General features: G+C 48.1%; 1 protein-coding gene across 2 annotated transcripts; it reads right to left on the reverse strand.

Annotated features, from left to right (window-relative positions):
* Nucleotides 1-1,586: 1,586 nt before the first annotated feature.
* Nucleotides 1,587-16,529, reverse strand: SLC39A1 (solute carrier family 39 member 1). Of its 2 annotated transcripts, none has more exons than XM_083477325.1 (4): nt 16,323-16,529; nt 7,265-7,637; nt 5,870-6,000; nt 1,587-3,852 (listed from the first exon to the last, which is right to left on the reverse strand). In XM_083477325.1, exons 2-4 carry the CDS (start codon nt 7,461-7,463, stop codon nt 3,163-3,165), a joined length of 1,020 nt encoding a protein of 339 aa, XP_083333451.1. In that variant the 5' UTR covers nt 7,464-7,637; nt 16,323-16,529; the 3' UTR covers nt 1,587-3,162. The 2 variants fall into 2 exon arrangements, with proteins under 2 accessions (XP_083333451.1, XP_083333452.1); XM_083477326.1 differs by having other exon boundaries at nt 15,781-16,350.
* Nucleotides 16,530-17,365: the final 836 nt, after the last annotated feature.

Raw genomic sequence — 17,365 nt, forward strand, 5'->3', positions numbered from 1 at the left:
TCTCAACTAGGGCCAGGGCCTTTTCAGTACTGGCCCCGACTTGGTGGAACACTCTGTCCCAAGAGACTAGGGCCCTGTGGGACTTGACATCTTTCCACAGGGCCTGCAAGACAGAGCTGTTCCGCCTGGCCTTTGGTTTGGACTCAGTCTGACCCTTCTGTTTCCCTCCCCTTATGGTTCTGATCTATGGGCTACTTTTAAAATGAGGCTGCATTTTAAATTGCATTTTAACCTGTATTTTAAATTGGGTTTGTTTTTTTCCTATTACGTTTTTACTGTAATTTTACTGGTGTCAGCTGCCCTGAGCCCGGCTCTGGCCAGGGAGGGCGTGGTATAAATAAAATTTATTATTGTTGTTGTTATTATTTCTATCACTGCCCATGAGAGGTTGTGGACTCCTTGGAGGTTTCTAAGCAGAGGTTGGATGGCCACATGTCCTGGATGCTTCAGTTGATATTCCTGCATTCCAGGGGGTTTGACTAGATGGCCTTTGGGTGTCCCTTCCAACTCTATGATTCTGAGATTTGATGCTCTACTGACTGAAGGGGGAGGAGGCCTGATGGAGCCGGCCTGCCATCTTCCCCAAAAAACAGCCAGAGGGAAGGGGAGGGAGGGCATCTTCAAGGCACGTACCACGAGACATCTGTTTCGCACCCTTCCCAAATCCCTTGCAGTGCTGTGCACATGGGAAGGGGGGTCCAGAGCGGTGGAAATTTTGAAAAAACGGGACGGCGACTGCTATACGCCAAGTTAAGAAACTGTATGCTGAACTTCCGTTTAAAAACCGCTCTGGATATCGAAGCTGCTTTCGTTTCCACCCGCCGCCCCCAAGTATTTTCCAGCCAGTGAAAACGGCTTGGGTTGTGGGCGTCTCAAGTACCCACCAGCCTCCAAGAGACAGGAAACTGTTTAAGAACAAAAGCAGCTCAAGTCAACAAGCGATTGGTACCTAGCATTCGCAAACACCTTAATGCAATCAAGGGAGGTGGTCTGATCACTGAAGTCGCACTTTTAAATGAAAACATAACCTATTTTATGCCTGGGGAAATTTGTTCTGAGTCCAACGTCTCAGTCGTTCTTTGTCCGCAGTCATCTCAACTGCCCCCTGCAAAGGTCCGTAGCTGCAGCTCCACACTTGTGATAATTCCCTTAAAGGTAAAGGGACCCCTGACCATTAGGTCCAGTCGTGGACAACTCTGGGGTTGCGGCGCTCATCTCGCTTTATTGGCCGAGGGAGCCGGTGTGCAGCTTCTGGGTCATGTGGCCAGCATGACTAAGCCGCTTCTGGCAAACCAGAGCAGCACACAAAAACGCCGTTTACCTTCCCGCCAGAGCGGTACCCATGAGTTTAACCATCTGTTAATGCAGGGACAGGGAACCTGCAGCTTGCAAAGTCTTGCTGGATACAACACCCGTCATCCCTGACTAGACCTGACGCAAGTTGCAGTCCAGAAACGTGCATCTAGAGGGTCAAAGATTCCTCATCCCTGATTAACAGAACAAGATTCACAGACACACAACCAACGTTCTGCACTTTGGCCTGGCAAAATGCTTCTGCACAACTCAAGAATACAGACACCAGCAGGTTGTTCCTAAAACATGTCAGTTTAATGAAAGATACCTCCTAGATTATTCTCTCTGTATCAAGCAAGCTTACAGCAGATTCATGAACACAGCTATTTTACATTGTCTCTCTCAGCCTCACATGCTTCAATGGAAGAGGATCATTTCCACCAATAAAAACTGCGTCTGCGTCAATTGATCCACAACACCGGTTTTGTGCAACTTTCACTTGAGCAAAACCCACAGAATTACCCCACCCCGGGCAGGTGAGAAAAAAACCTTTGGCACTTAAGACAGGGAATGCAAGAATTCCCCCACACACACACACACAAAACCCCCAAAGGTGGCCTTGTAATGTTCCCCCCAAAGGGCTTGGGCTGGTCAAGGAAAGGAGGCAACCAAAATTTAAAAGTGTTTGACTCACTCAACCCAACCAACCACACGGTACAAAACACACACACACACACACACACACGGTTGGTGAGCCCTTTTGAAACAGTCAAGGCACCAACATTTTAAGGCAAGACGGTTAACGAGCTGTGGAGATGGCAGAGAAGTATTTTGGCACCAGAAACCAGTTTGTTGTGTGTGTGTTTTTTTAAAAAGCACAAACGAGAGACCCTGTGCCACACATGCTGATTTGTAAAACATGGCAAAAGGTTGTGTACAAAAGCTCTGGGTACATCACTTTGAGATATCAACCACACCGGAGGAGGTGTGGTTGTGCAAGGAAACACATAAGTAGGGGTGGTGACAAGTCAGTTGCACGAAAGACCATGCGACCAGCCGGTGCAACGATATTCCAATCGCACAAGCGGTTGTGTTGTGATTCCTCCAGGGTGCAGCGTCCGAACTCTCCTCTCTGCTGCCGCATGCAGAGGGCGACAGATACAGCCCAACTGCCTGTTTCTCAGAGACCTGCTTAATTCTTAAAACCCAGGGAAGGATTGTCAAGCCACCCCACATGCCAAATTTGGCTATGGTTTTATTTTCATAGCTACGTACTCACAAGAGGGCGTAAGCACAACACCCCACCAAACACTCTGACCTTGCGCCCAACAGCAGAGGCGCCCCAGGCAAGCAGGCCCAGAGCACAGCTAGGCCCAAAGGGCACCTGAGATTGTGGGAACAGTCAGAGTGCAGGTCTAAAACAGCGTTCCTATTTTCAGAGGAAGAGGGAAGAATATTTAAAAAGGAGATAAGCCTGTTTATCCCAAGTTTTGGACCTGGGTTCTAACATATAGGAACCCCACCAGCAGGGGGAAATCAACAGAGTAGGATGAATGCCTGGAGGGGATAACAAAACAAAACAAAAAAACAGGCTTGTGGGTTTTTTTCCAGGAATAGCGTGTGTGCGTTGTCGCCCTCTCCCTCCCATGTCACCAGACTGTCTCTGTTTTCTGCTATTTTTGCCTCTGGAGGGAGATCTTTGGGGATGTCTGTGAAAATTATTGCTTGCCTGCCTTGGGTTCAGCCTTCTCCCTCGAGTTTCTGAAAGTCAAAGCCCTGCGCGGTTTGGGTCCGAAGGGATCCCTGAGTGAGTTTAGGACACAGATCGAGGGCATCTCTTCGCCCACCCACAACCCACGCTCCTCCTCATCAGATCTTGATGAACAGGATGCTGGTGACGAGTGCGAAACCTGCCAGGAGGACGATGACTTTGAGGATGCGCTGCTCGGACGAGTTGAGCTCGTGGGGCAGGATCTCTAGAAAAGTGATGTACACAAAGGTGCCGGTGGCCAGGCCCTCGAGGACGCAGCGCGACAGCTGGTGGAGGGCCGCCAGGGGGGTCTCCGTCAGCACCACGCCCAGCCCTATGCCCAGGGGGGACATGATGGCGAAGAGGACGAGGCAGGCCGCCACCACGCGGGGGCGCAGTCGCCCCTGCAGGAGCTTGAGGCTGAGGCTGAAGGCGATGACCCCCTTGTGGATCAGCAGGGCCAGGCAGATCTCCAGCGCCTGGGCCCCCTCCTCCTGCAGCCCCACGGCCAGCCCCTCGAAGACGGAATGCAGAGAGAGGGCCAGGAGGAGGACCACCGAGCGGATGGCCGAGTGGGCGTTGAAGTCCACGTGGACGTGGGGGCGGTCCCGGCCGTGCTGGTGCGCCAGTGGCCCGTCGGGCCAGCTCTGGTCCTGGATGGAGGCGGAGGGGTTCGCGGCCGCGCCAAGGAGGGCCTGGGTCTCTTCCAGGGATCCCGCCGGGTCTTTGTAGGCCAGGACGATCTGCTCTAGGACCAGGACTAGGAAGAAGCCCATGGCCAAGATGAACTCCTGCAGGGGGAAATGGAGCTGCGGGAAGGAAGGGGAAAGGTGTGAGCACAGGGTCAGAGGCAGAGGTTTGTTAAGGTAAAGGGTAAAGGGACCCTGACCATTAGGTCCAGTCGCGGATGACTCTGGGGTTGCGGCGCTCATCTCGCTTTAGTGGCCGAGAGAGCCGGCGTACAGCTTCCGGGTCATGTGGCCAGCATGACTAAGCCGCTTCAGGCGAACCAGAGCAGCGCACGGAAACGCCATTTACCTTCCCACCAGAGTGGTACCTATTTATCTACTTGCACTTTGACGTGCTTTCGAACTGCTAGGTTGGTAGGAGCAGGGACCGAGCAACGGGAGCTCACCCCGTCCCGGGGATTTGAACCGTCGACCTTCTGATTGGCAAGTCCTAGGCACTGTGGTTTAAGCCACAGCGCCACCCGCGTCCCTTTTGTTATGGGTCCATAAATAGGTCCATAAATAGCTAGAGGTCCCAGGCCCTAAGGAAGTTAGATTAGCCTCAACCAGAGCCAGGGCCTTTTCAACACTGGCTCCTGCCTGGTGGAACGCTCTGCCTCATGAGACCAGGGCCCTGCAGGATCTGATTTCTTTCCGCAGGGCCTGTAAGACAGAGTTGTTCTGCCTGGCCTTTGGCTTGGAGTCAGTTTGATTCCCTCCCCCTCTTTCTTTTTTCCTTTCTCCTCCTGTGAATAGGCTGCATCTTAATGTTTTAATGTTGTACTTTAATCTTGTTTTTAAAGTTGTATTTTAATCAACTTGTTTTTATTATTGGTTGTTAGTTGCCCTGAGCCCAGTCTTGGCTGGGGAGGGGGGGTATAAATAATAATAATAATAATAATAATTATTATTATTATTATTATTATTATTATTATTATTAGGGACACTTTCATGCCAAATATTTAAAGTACAGCTATAACTTGCAGTGCCCTAAAATAAAATGTGATGAAAATGATGTATAGATGGTATCTAACACCAACTAAAGGGGGACATGGGTGGCGCTGTGGTCTAAACCACTGAGCCTAGTGGTTCTGCCAGCTCTCAGGAAAATGCCACTGCCATTCCAACAGAAAGAGGGAGGGATTCACGGCAAGTTCCAGCACCTCTTTTTCTAGAAAATAGCACTGTAAATCAATATACAGTGGTGCCTCGCAAGACGAAAAGAATCCGTTCTGTGATTCTCTTCGTCTAGCGGTTTTTTCGTCTTGCGAAGCAAGCCCATTGACGGATTAGCGGATTAGCGCTATTAGTGGCTTATCTGCTGATCGGATCAGCTGATAAGCGGCTAAGCGGCTTAGAAAAAGGGGGGGAGGGGAAAAAACCAGCAGGAACTCACAAGACATTTTCGTCTTGCGAAGCAAGCCCATAGGAAATTCGTTTTGCGAAGCACCTCCAAAACGGAAAACTCTTTCGTCTAGCGAGTTTTCCGTCTTGCGAGGCGTTCGTCTTGCGGGGCACCACTGTATTGCAATGTTTAGCTGGCGATATGAAGTTGAAAACCAGGTATCACCCAGCCCTAATGAACAGTAAATGACTCAGTGGTTTTGATGATTAAATGCAACATACCGTATTTTTTGCTCCATAGGACGCACCTTGCTTTAGAGGGGGAGAAGAAAAAAAATTCTTCCCCTCCCTGCTCAGCGCCCCTTCAGCAAAGCGGCAGGAGAGACGGAGCCCCTTCCATTTCTTCTCCCGCTTCGCTCCGCAGGCTTCAGGTTCCTTTCGCTGAAGCCGGGAGAGTCTATCCCTGAAACCTGGAGAGCGAGAGGGGTAGGTGCGCACTGACCCCTCTCGTTCTCCAGGCTTCAGCGAAAGCAACGCGAAGCCTCCGGAGCGCGGAGGGAGCACTCCCTCTGCGCTTCGGAGGCTTCGTGTTGCTATCGCTGAAGCCAAGGAGCCCGCATTCACTCCATAAGACGCACACACATTTCCCCTTAATTTTTGGAGGGGAAAAAGTGCGTCCTATAGAGTGAAAAATACGGTAAATCCTTCTCATAATAGATAAATAACTGGTGGCAAAATCTGGGCCTTCGCTCACCGTGACTCTCAAGTTGTTGAAGGCCTCATTAATACCAGCAAGGTAATCGGGGATCAAGTCCAGAAGACATGTAGCCAGGAAGACACCTCCAGCGAAACAGCTCACAAGGCTTAAAACCTTCCTTCGGGAATCTGTTGGGAGAGCAAGAAGCGTCAGAGCAGGAAAGAGGAGAGAGGAAAAGATGGGGTGAGAGGGCGAGTGGGAAGAATAATATTTTGGTGCTGGTCTGAAATTGCCAAGCCTAACCTTGCTTCCTATCGGGCTACGGAAAGCCGCAATCGACAGCTATCTGACAAGGCCACATCTTGCGTTATGCTTTTAAAACAGTGTCAGGAGACGCTTAATCTCAGGGTCATGGATCCAAGCCCCATGCTGGGACAAAAAGATTCCTAAATTGCAGGCGGCTTGACTAGATTCCCCTACAAATCTATGATGGCTTCCCCAAAGAATCTTGGGACGCGTAGTTTGTTAAGGGGGAGCCGGTAGGAGACACCCCCAATTCCCCACCGAGAGCTACAGGTCCAAGTTCCCTGGTGAAGTGGGATCGATTGTGAAACCGCTGTGGGAAGTGTCTCTCTGTAAGGGGAATAAGGAAGTCTCCTAAGTACTCTCGGCACCCTTAACAAACTACACTTCCCAGGGTTCTTCAGAGGGAGCCATGACTGTTGACTATGCGGCCTAGGACCCACGTACCTACAGGACCGCCTCTCCTGGTATGCTCCGGAGAGGACCTTAAGGTTCACAAATGACAACATTTTGAGGTCCCAGGTCGCAAGGTGGTTAGATTGGTCTCAACTAGGGCCAGGGCCTTTTCAGTACCGGCCCCAACTTGGTGGAACGCTCTGTCACAAGAGACTAGGGCCCTGCGGGACTTGACATCTTTCCGCAGGGCCTGCAAGACGGAGCTGTTCTGCCTGGCCTTTGGTTTGGACGCAGTCTGACCCTTATGTTTTCCCTCCCCTTATGGTCTTGATTTAGCGGGTACTTTTAAAATGAGGCTGCATTTTAACCTATACAATGGTACCTCGGGTTAAGTACTTAATTCATTCCGGAGGTCCGTTCTTAACCTGAAACTGTTCTTAACCTGAAGCACCACTTTAGCTAATGGGGCCTCCTGCTGCTGCCGCGCCGCCGGAGCATGATTTCTGTTCTTATCCTGAAGCAAAGTTCTTAACCAGAAGCACTATTTCTGCATTAGCGGAGTCTGTAACCTGAAGTGTATGTAACCTGAGGTACCACTGTATTTTAAATTGTTTGGGGTTTTTTCCTTTTCCCCTATTATGTTTTTACTGTGATTTTATTGGTGTTAGCCGCCCTGAGCCTGGCTCTGGCTGGGGAGGGCACTGTATAAATAAAAAAATATTATTATTATTTATTATTTCGCTATTCTTTTACCTGACGAGCTGGTTGTGGCTCCCGGCCGCCGGAAGACCCATAGAGGAAGGAACCCACACAAGAGGGTCACCACCAGTAGCAGAGCCAAAGAGCCCAGCTTCACCTCCAAACCCGTGGCGGAGCGGAGAGCCACCACGTGGGCATAAGGCTCCCACACCATCTCTTCCAGCTGCGTCTCGTGCCTCAACTCAGCCGCCATTACTCCGGTGCAGGGCTTCTTGGCCAAGTCCAGGCTGAGCCCACAAAGCCCCGTAACCTTGTGCTTAACCGCCGTGCAAGTGAGCAGAGGATTTCCCTCAAACTGCCACCATCCTCTTCATTCCCTGCCGGTTTTGGGGCACCCCAAGGGATTAGGGTCCAGGAGGTCTTCGTCCTGCAAAGAGGAAGAAAATAGAGTGAAGCGACGCTAGGAACCAAAGTGAACAGGGAGCGAAGGCATTGGCAAGGGGGAAGCATTTTCAAGGGGCACCAGCAGGGAACCCAAACGCTCATTTTGAAAGCCATTGGTGTTGTTGTATTAAAGGTAAAGGGACCCCTGACCATTAGGTCCAGTTGTGACCAACTCTAGGGTTGCGGCGCTCATCTCGCTTTATTGGCCAAGGGAGCCGGCGTTTGTCCGCAGACAGCTTCCAGGTCATGTGGCCAGCATGATTAAGCTGCTTCTGGCGAGTCAGAGCAGCACACGGAAACGCTGTTTACCTTCCTGCCGGAGTGGTACCTATTTATCTACTTGCACTGGCGTGCTTTCAAACTGCTAGGTTGGCAGGAGCACGGACTGAGCAATGGGAGCTCACCCCGTCGTGGGGATTCGAACCGCCGACCTTCTGATCGGCAAGCCCTAGGCTCTGTGGTTTAACCCACAGCACTACCCGCGTCCCTCGTTGTTGTATTAGAACTGAAGAAATGAACCTATGCTGCCAATTCTCGTAATAGACCAGTATAAAGTAAGCAGCACACAAAACATTACCAAACCATTCTACGTTCTAAATCTTATATTAATAATCCAAAAATTGAGAGAGCTATGTGCAAGAACTACTACAGAAGCCACAAACAGAAAACTCATTCAAATTGTGTCCAAAAGGAAGATTCAGTCTTTAAAGTTCCTTTAGCCAGGGTCCTGTAGACATCAACAAAGGTAAGTTTGATCAAACCAAGTGTCGGTGATGTTGCGCTCAAGGGTTAGATATCAACGAGGATAAGTTTGATCAAACAAAGTGTCAGTGATGTTACGCACAAGAGTTAGGGTGCCGGCCTTTGGCACCTGTTTCGCCCATGAAGAGTCTTGGGCTTCTCCAGTAAAATCTCTCTCACAGTTTTGATATATTTATAAATATTCACTCGTGGCATAAACCAAAACTTCATGGGCGAAACTTCATAAACTCTTCATGGGCGCAACATCGCCGACACTTCGTGTGATCAAACTTACCTTTGTTGATGTCTACAGGAGCCTGGCTAAAGGAACTTTAAAGACTGAATCTTCCTTTTGGACACAATTTGAATGAGTTTTCTGTTTGTGGCTTCTGTAGTAGTTCTTGCACATAGCTCTCTCAATTTTTGGATTATTAATATAAGATTTAGAACGTAGAATGGTTTGGTAATGTTTTGTGTGCCGCTTATGTGCTGCTTACTTTATACTGGTTGTTGTATTAGAAGCATAGCTGTCAACACTGCCCTTTTTTTTTAAGGGAAATTCCCTTATTCCGAATAGGATTCCTCGCAAGGAAAGGGAAAAGTTGACAGCTATGATTAGAAGAAGAAGTAGTTTTATTTATACCCCGCCCTCCCCAGCCAAGACCAGGCTCAGGGCGGCTAACACCAGATATAAAAACAATTGATTAAAATACAACTTGATTAAAATACAACATTAAAATGCAGCCTCATTTCAGTAGAAACTCAAATCAAAAACTTTTTGGGGATGAAAACGTCAAATCTTCACCAAGGCCCGCTATCCAGACTGGTCCTACGTGGGCCAGAAAAAAGCCAGGGAAGTCCCCAAATAGGAGTTCCATTTAATAATATTTTTATTAATTATCCACCCTTCACCCGAAGGGGCCAGGGTGGGTCGCAAGAGTTAAAATACAATGTGAAAACAGTTCAGAACAGAGATACTAAAACTTTTGGGTTCACTGCTCCCCTTGGTTCCAGAAACACACAAAAAGCATTATTCAGAATAGTGGTTTCCACAACGCACTAAGGAAGATAATAGCACAACAAAACTGGAAACAGGAACAATTAATTGCACAATTACTCAAAATCCGGTTACAACTATTTTGTTTATTCTGATGATCCAGTGATGCCAGCTTTTCAAAGTTTGATAGTCCTTGGCACCTCCAGCTGCCCCCCCCCCCCGCGTCCCCCTTGCCTCTTAGCAAATAACCCAGAGATGCATATAAAAGGACACATTCTACTCATGTAAAAACACACTGATTCCTGGACCGTCCGCGAGCCGGATTTAGAAGGCGATTGGGCCGCATCCGGCCCACGGACCTTAGGTTGGCTACCCCTGCTCTAAGCTGTATCCTACACTTCCTTATTAGCTGTTGTGACCACTTAAAACAATTTTTTACTTCGTTTTCTTTTCCGTAACTCCTTAGTTGTTACTGGAATTCAATTGGTTGAATCTCTGTACAAAACATAAAATGCTTTTAAAATTAGCCTTCTCCCACCATCAACAGGCATTCCAGGAAATGGATTCCCCTTCTCCTGTCCGCAAGTGTGGGGGGGGGGGGACCTAAAAACTAAGAACCCAAACAACAGGGGGAGGAGGGAAAGAGATCTTTTTCCAGCCTCTCTTTGTTGGAGCTCACACTAGAAAGGGCAGAATACGGATCAGCAGATCCTAAACCGTATTCTGGGAACTTCCTGGCCTCTGTTGCTGTGAGTGAGTCATGAGGCCGACAGATTCCGGTAATGTTTCTCCTGCCCAAACAGAGGGGGGAGAAGCAGCTTTCGGACTCAGATATCCATTGACTGCTACTGCGGCAAAAACTGCACAGCATGGGTAGGCAAACTGAGGCCCGGGGGCTGGATCCGGCCCAATCGCCTTCTAAATCCGGCCCGCGGACGGTCCGGGAATCAGCGTGTTTTTACATGAGTAGAATGTGTCCTTTTATTTAAAATGCATCTCTGGGTTATTTGTGGGGCATAGGAATTCATTCGTTGTTGCTTTTTCAAAATATAGTCCGGCCCCCAACAAGGTCTGAGGGACAGTGGACTGGCCCCCTGCTGAAAAAGTTTGCTGACTCCTGCTGCACAGTGCCAGGACTCTGGCCGGTTCAAAAGGGATCCCGCTGCCGTCCAGTGCATTCGCTTAATAATAATAATAATAATAATAATAATAATAATAATAATAATAATTTATTTATACCCCACCCATCTGGCTGGGCTTCCCCAGCCACTCTGGGCAGCTTCCCACAAAATATTAAAATACAGTAATACATCAAACATTAAAAGCTTCCCTAAACAGGGCTGCCTTCAGATGTCTTTTAAAAGTCTGGCAGTAGTTGTTCTCTTTGACATCTGGTGGGAGGGCGTTCCACAGGACGGGTGCCACTACCGAGAAGGCCCTCTGCCTGGTTCCCTGTAACTTGGCTTCTCGCAGCGAGGGAACCGCCAGAAGGCCCTCAGAGCTGGACCTCAGTGTCTGGGCTGAATGATGGGGGTGGACATTTCCCCTTACTTTTTAGGAGGAAAAAAGTACGTCTTATGGGCCGAAAAATACAGTAAATTAATTGCATTAATTTGCAATGGCCTTAACAACTTGGGTTCAGGGTTCCTCATGGACCTGCCTAGTTCCTTATATCTCTACCTGATCTGAGTGGAGATTTGAACCCAGGTTTCTCCCAGGTTAGGCCCACCACCCTAACCACCACATCGAATTGTTATACTTCTGGTGCTTAACTTTTTATTCTGGCAGAGATTTTAAACCATTTCTGATTTTTATGGTTAGTTTTTAAACAGGCTTGCTCATTATGGTCTTTGCTGAACATGACGTACCCCATTCAGGGGGAATTGCGATAAAGCGGGATATAAATTTTCAACATAGCATAAATAAATAAACTCCTGTTAAGTAAATAAAAATAAGTGCATTCACTGGGAAAAATACAATATTCCAAACAAGCATTATAGCAAGGGAAATGACTTGCAAAGTGTGCATTATCAGGCAAAAACTGCATACAAAAAGAATAATAATTCAAACTAAAATGTTGATGAGTTTATATAAGGACTTAAAAAATATCCCAAACTGAAATGGAAATGTAGATGTGTGGATTTAAGATTGGAAAAACAAATACAGAAATTGCCGGATTCACTTTTGCCTCGTCTCTTATCAGCCGTCTGCCTGCACAGACCACGGTCATCGAAAGAGGAAGGGGGAAAGTTACCGTAATTCTGCCTCTAAGCCAACCTTATCAACAATCCAGATGTTTTGGACCACAATTTCCCACCATCCCTGACCATGCTTGTTGGCTAAGCAAGTAACGTCTTGAACCCAGGTCTTAGCAGTCCTAGCTGGACACGCTTATCCAATTTTTGCCAGGCAGTAGTGGGAGCAAGAGCAAAAAATCATCTTTGTATACAGTGGTACCTTGGGTTAAGTACTTAGTATTTTTTGCTCTATAAGACTCACTTTTTCCCTCCTAAAAAGTAAGGGGAAATGTGTGTGCGTCTTATGGGGCGTATGCAGGCTGCGCAGCTATCCCAGAAGCCGGAACAGCAAGAGGGATTGCTGCTTTCACTACTCAGCTATCCCTCTTGTTGTTCTGGCTTCTGAGATTCAGGGGAAAAAATTCTTGTTTTCTCCTCCAAAAACTAGGTGCGTCTTATAGAGCGAAAAATACGGTAATTCGTTCCGGAGGTTCGTTCTTAACCTGAAACTGTTCTTAACCTGAAGCACCACTTTAGCTAATGGGGCCTCCTGCTGCCGCCGCGCCGCCAGAGCACAATTTCTGTTCTCATCCTGAAGCAAAATTCTTAACCCGAGGTACTATTTCTGGGTTAGCGGAGTCTGTAACCTGAAGCGTATGTAACCTGAGGCATACGTAACCCTAGGTACCACTGTATAAGCTTTATAAAGAGGCCCACAAAAGTTCCTAGTCCACAAGAAAAGCCCCTTACTCTGCCTAGAGCAGCACAAAGTCACTGGTGATCTAAATTTGAGACAGAGGAGTGGAGAAGAATTAAAAAAATAACAGTGTTTCCTGGTTTGGTCACCTGGAAGCAGTTTTCAATTCACCCCAGGTGAGAAGTCTGTTATTCGCCCGGGATCTTTCCACCTCAGGCCACCCAGGTTCCATCACAGGGATTCATATTTTGTCCAAGAGTGTATGACATTCATTTTGCCAAACAAAATTTCCAAGCAAATAGGAATTCTGCGATTGGCGTAAATCTCTCCTCTTTGCGGGTACTTGGATGAATTCAGTTTCTCAATTTTAATGGCAGACTCCAAAACTAAGATGATATAAAATATTAGCCATCAAAAGGAGGCCATATTTACTTACTTTGAGTCAGGATTTGAACCCTGGCCTGACACACTAACCACTACACCACCGCTACCTCCAACTTCCATCAGCTCCAGCCTGCATGGTCCATGCTCAGGAATGACAGGATTTACAGTCCAACAATGTCTAGAGGGCCACAGATCGCCCTGCCCTTAAAGAGGAGTTCAGATTCAACGTTTCCTGCCCTTATTTATTTTTGAACTTCTTCCGATTGTTCATGGATTCCACAAAGCCCTTAAAAGGTACGACCAGTGTGCAAGTATATTGCGTTCCTCTCTCGGCCGCGGTTGTCTTGATAACCCTGCACTATATTTAGCATTTATGGACTGTTATTATTATTTATACCCCACCCATCTGGCTGAGTTTCCCCAGCCACTCTTGGTGGCTCCCAATCAAGTGTTAAAAACAGTACAGCGTTAAATATTAAAAACGTCCCTGAACAGGGCTGCCTTCAGATGTCTTTTAAAGATAGGATAGCTGCTTATTTCCTTCACATCTGAAGGGAGGGTGTTCCACAGGGTGGGCGCCACTACCGAGAAGGCCCTCTGCCCGGTTCCCTGTACCTTGGCTTCTCGCAGTGAGGGAACCACCAGAAGGCCCTCAAAGCTGGACCTCAGTGTCCAGGCAGAACGATGGGGGTGGAGACGCTCCTTCAGGTACAGTGGTACCTCGGGTTAAGTACTTAATTCGTTCCAGAGGCCCGTTCTTAACCTGAAACTGTACTTAACCTGAAGCACCACTTTAGCTAATGGGGCCTCCTGCTACCACCGGAGCACAATTTCTGTTCTCATCCTGAAGCAAAGTTCTTAACCTGAAGCACTATTTCTGGGTTAGCAGAGTCTGTAACCTGAAGCGTATGTAACCTGGAGCATATGTAACCCGAGGTACCACTGTATACAGGACCGAGATCCTTTCCAACGTGCCAGCCTGCATGATGCTTGGCCAGATTCTGCCAGATGTGGGCCAGAGGTGCACAGCATTAATTCCCAGAGTGGTTTAACAATCGATCCTTCTTCAGCAAAAGCCATTGTGGTGTAGTGGTTAGAGCAGGGGTTGGCAACCGAAGGCCCATGGGCCACAAGCGGCCCGTGGGGGTCGTTTAACCGGCCCATGAACCCCCGCTGCCTGCTCAGTTGGCTCCCGTGCGCCCCGCTAAACCAGCGCAGAGCAGAGCAGGGACCGCCTTCCGCGATGCTAGCCGGCTTCCCATTGGCTACAGGAAGCTCTGCAGCCAATGGGAAGCCGCGCACGCCTCCTCCAGGCCAGAAGGAGCGCCGGAAACAGCATATGCGCATGCATGCGCACTCCGGCCCACCGCAGCTTCTGCGGGACCGTGAACCGGCTGAATCCACAAAAACTTTGCCGACCCCTGGGTTACAGCATCAGACTAGGACCAGTCACTGCTTCTCAGCCAAACCCATCTCACAGGGCTGTTGTGGGTAGTAAAGTACGAGGGGGAGAATCATGTACAGTGGTGCCTCGCAAGACGAAAAGAATCCGTTCTGTGATTCTCTTCGTCTAGCGGTTTTTTCGTCTAGCGGAACAAGCCCATTGACGGATTAGCGCTATTAGCAGCTTATCGGATCAGCTGATAAGCGGCTTAGAAAAAGGGGGGGAGGGGGGAAAACCCGCAGGAACTCGCAAGACACTGTCGTCTTGCGAAGCAAGCCCATAGGAGATTCGTTTTGTGAAGCACCTCCAAAACGGAAAACCCTTTCGTCTAGCGGGTTTTCCGTCTTGCGAGGCATTCTTCTTGCGGGGCACCACTGTACACCACCTCGAACTCCGGGGGGGGGGGAGAGAGAAAGTGGGATATAAATGCAATAGATAAATAAACTGGGAATTGTAGCTGGGGGGGGGTCTCCTCTAAGCCCCCTTAAGTCAGGGTTGCCCCTAAAGAATCCTGGGAGCTGTAGTTTGTTAAGGGTGCAAAGAGTTCTTAGGAGACCTCTATTCCCTTCCCATAGTTACAATTCCCAGAGAGGTTTCACCATCAACCCCTCTTCCCAGAGAACTCTGGGAATTGTAGCTCTGTGAAGGCAGAAAAGGGGGGGGTGTTCTAATAACTCGCATCACCTTTAGCAAACTACAGTTCCCAGGATTTCTTGGGGAAAGCCATGACTGCTTAAAGCAGTATCAAAGTGCTTTAAATGTGCAGTATGAGTGTGACCTAAATCCTGAATTTAAAGGATTGAAATTAGTCATCTCTTCTGATTTCGGCAGGTATACCCCAAAGTCAGATAGAGCTAGATGCAAGCCTGAAGATCTCAGTACGCTTTGTGGCCAAGATTGGGCGCCGAGTGTTAGAAACTCAAGATATATAAATTAATCGCCAAATGGCACCTTAAACCCAGATTGTGGTTGCCGCAACGGAATGTCTCGGCGCTTTTTTTTTTTACATGAGGTTATTATTATTTTTCATTTCATTTTGATGCCGCTTTATATTTTAAAGAAAAAAAATCTCAAAGCCATTTTCAACACATTAAAACATCAAATACAGTGGTACCTCGGGTTGAGTACTTAATTCTTTCCGGAGGTCCGTTCTTAACCTGAAACTATTCTTAACCTGAAGCACCACTTTAGCTAATGGGGCCTCCTGCTGCTGCCACGCTGCCGGAGCATGATTTCTCTTCTAATCCTGAAGCAAAGTTTTTAACCCGAGGTATTATTTCTGGGTTAGCGGAGTCTGTAACCTGAAGCGTATGTAACCCGAGGTACCACTGTAAAACCAATCCAGAATAAAATGATCCTGGGAATTGTAGTTTACCCCTTACAGAGCTGCAATTCCTAGTACCCAGTACCCTGAACTACAGTTCACAAGGTCCTTAGGGAGAGATGGGCTTTAAGATATGGTGTGTCTGCAGCCCAGAATACAACCATTAATGGACCAAACATATGTCATGTCTACTAATATCAAGGGATCTACTCAACGCAGGGCTAACACCAAAAACAGTACAAGCTTTATAAGTAAGCGTTAATTGAATTTTAGACTAAAATTTGGTGTGTATACCCACTTACCTGGGAGTAAGCCCCACTGAATTCAACAGGCTTTACTTCAAAGTACAGATTTGAAGGAGAAAGGCCTGTAGCTCAAGGGTAGAGCAGACACACAAAAGGTCTCAGGTCCAATCCTGGTACAGCTAGGAAAGACTCCCTGCCTAAAACCCTGGAGAACTGCTGCCAGTCCGTGTGGGCAATACTGAGCTAGATAGGCCAATGCCCATATTAAGGCTACGTCCTACACTCCTATTTGGTACCATGAGGACTGGAATCTTACAATTATTTTTAAGGGAGGGGCATAGTTCTGTATGCTTGGCGTAAAGTCCCAGGTCCAACCCTTAAAATCACTCCCTCCCTGAAACCCTGGAGAGCCGCTGCCGGTCAGTGCAGACAATACTAGGCTAAATGGGCCGGTGTAAGATGGGGCGATCCAGAAATCTTACACGACCCCCATCACCTACCACCCCCAAAAAATAGGAGGCCAAGGGGCAGAGACCGGTCTATAGCCCCCGAAGCCCCGCTCCTGCCCTCTCGGCCTTGATCCGCGACGCCGAACTCACCTCCTCCGGCCCCGTCGCCTCCCAACTCAACACAAGCTCCGTGGGAGTCGGGACGTTCCAAAAGGCGGGGCGATGCGAACAAGAGAAGTCCCCCACCGCCAATGGGAACGTCGGGCCAGCCGGCCGTGTCACAGGAACATTCGAAAGGGCGGGGCGCATAAGAGGAAAAGGCGCCCGGTCGGCCAATGGGAGCCCCGGTGACGCTTCTTCGATGTCTGGGCGTTCGAAAGTGGGCGGTGGGAAAGATGTCCTCTTAACCAATGGGAGCTTGAGGAAGGCGGGCAGAGCCGTATGATTTGAGCCAATAAGAAGAAGGCAAGCGTTGGTTTTCAATTTTTCTCCCTCTCCCGGGCCTCTGCAACAAGACTTAGTTTTGTTTTGTTTTGTTTTGCTTTACACTCACGTAAAGTAATATACATACATTATGTGAGTGTAAAGCAAAACAAAACAAAGTTAAATATAGTTTGATCCAGTGCTCCTCCTCAGAGTAAACCCATTGAAGCTAATGTACACGACTGACAGGCTGAATGGGTCTACTCAGCGCAGGACTAGCATTAGATACACACACGTATGTATATATATATATAATCGCAATACAGTACTCAGCTATATAGACCACATATCATATTAAGGCAGTTTCCTATCCTCCTATTTGCTCAGTTCCATAAGGACTAGAATCTTGCAAATTCTTTTTAAGGGAAGGCTGCCAGTCAGTGTGTAGACAATATTGAGGTATATATTTCACATTTCCACTTTAAGGCGCTTTGCACTTTCAGATTAAGATAAAACAGGCATAGGCAAACTCGGTTCTCCAGGTGCTTTGGGACTACAACTCCCATCATCCCTAGCTAATAGAACCAGTGGTCAGGGATGATGGGAGTTGTAGTCCTAAAACATCTGGAGAGCCAAGTTTGCCTATGCCTGAGATAAAATAATTGGGCAGATCTGATTGATCTGGTAATGTGAGGTTGAGCAGTTTTTATCCTTTTTGTTGTAAGACAAATAGAACAGGCTTCGTCAACCTTGGGCCCTCCAGATGTTTT

This window comes from Podarcis liolepis (assembly GCF_965112155.1).
Source record: "Podarcis liolepis genome assembly, chromosome: 15".
NCBI classification, from domain to species: Eukaryota; Metazoa; Chordata; class Lepidosauria; order Squamata; family Lacertidae; genus Podarcis; species Podarcis liolepis.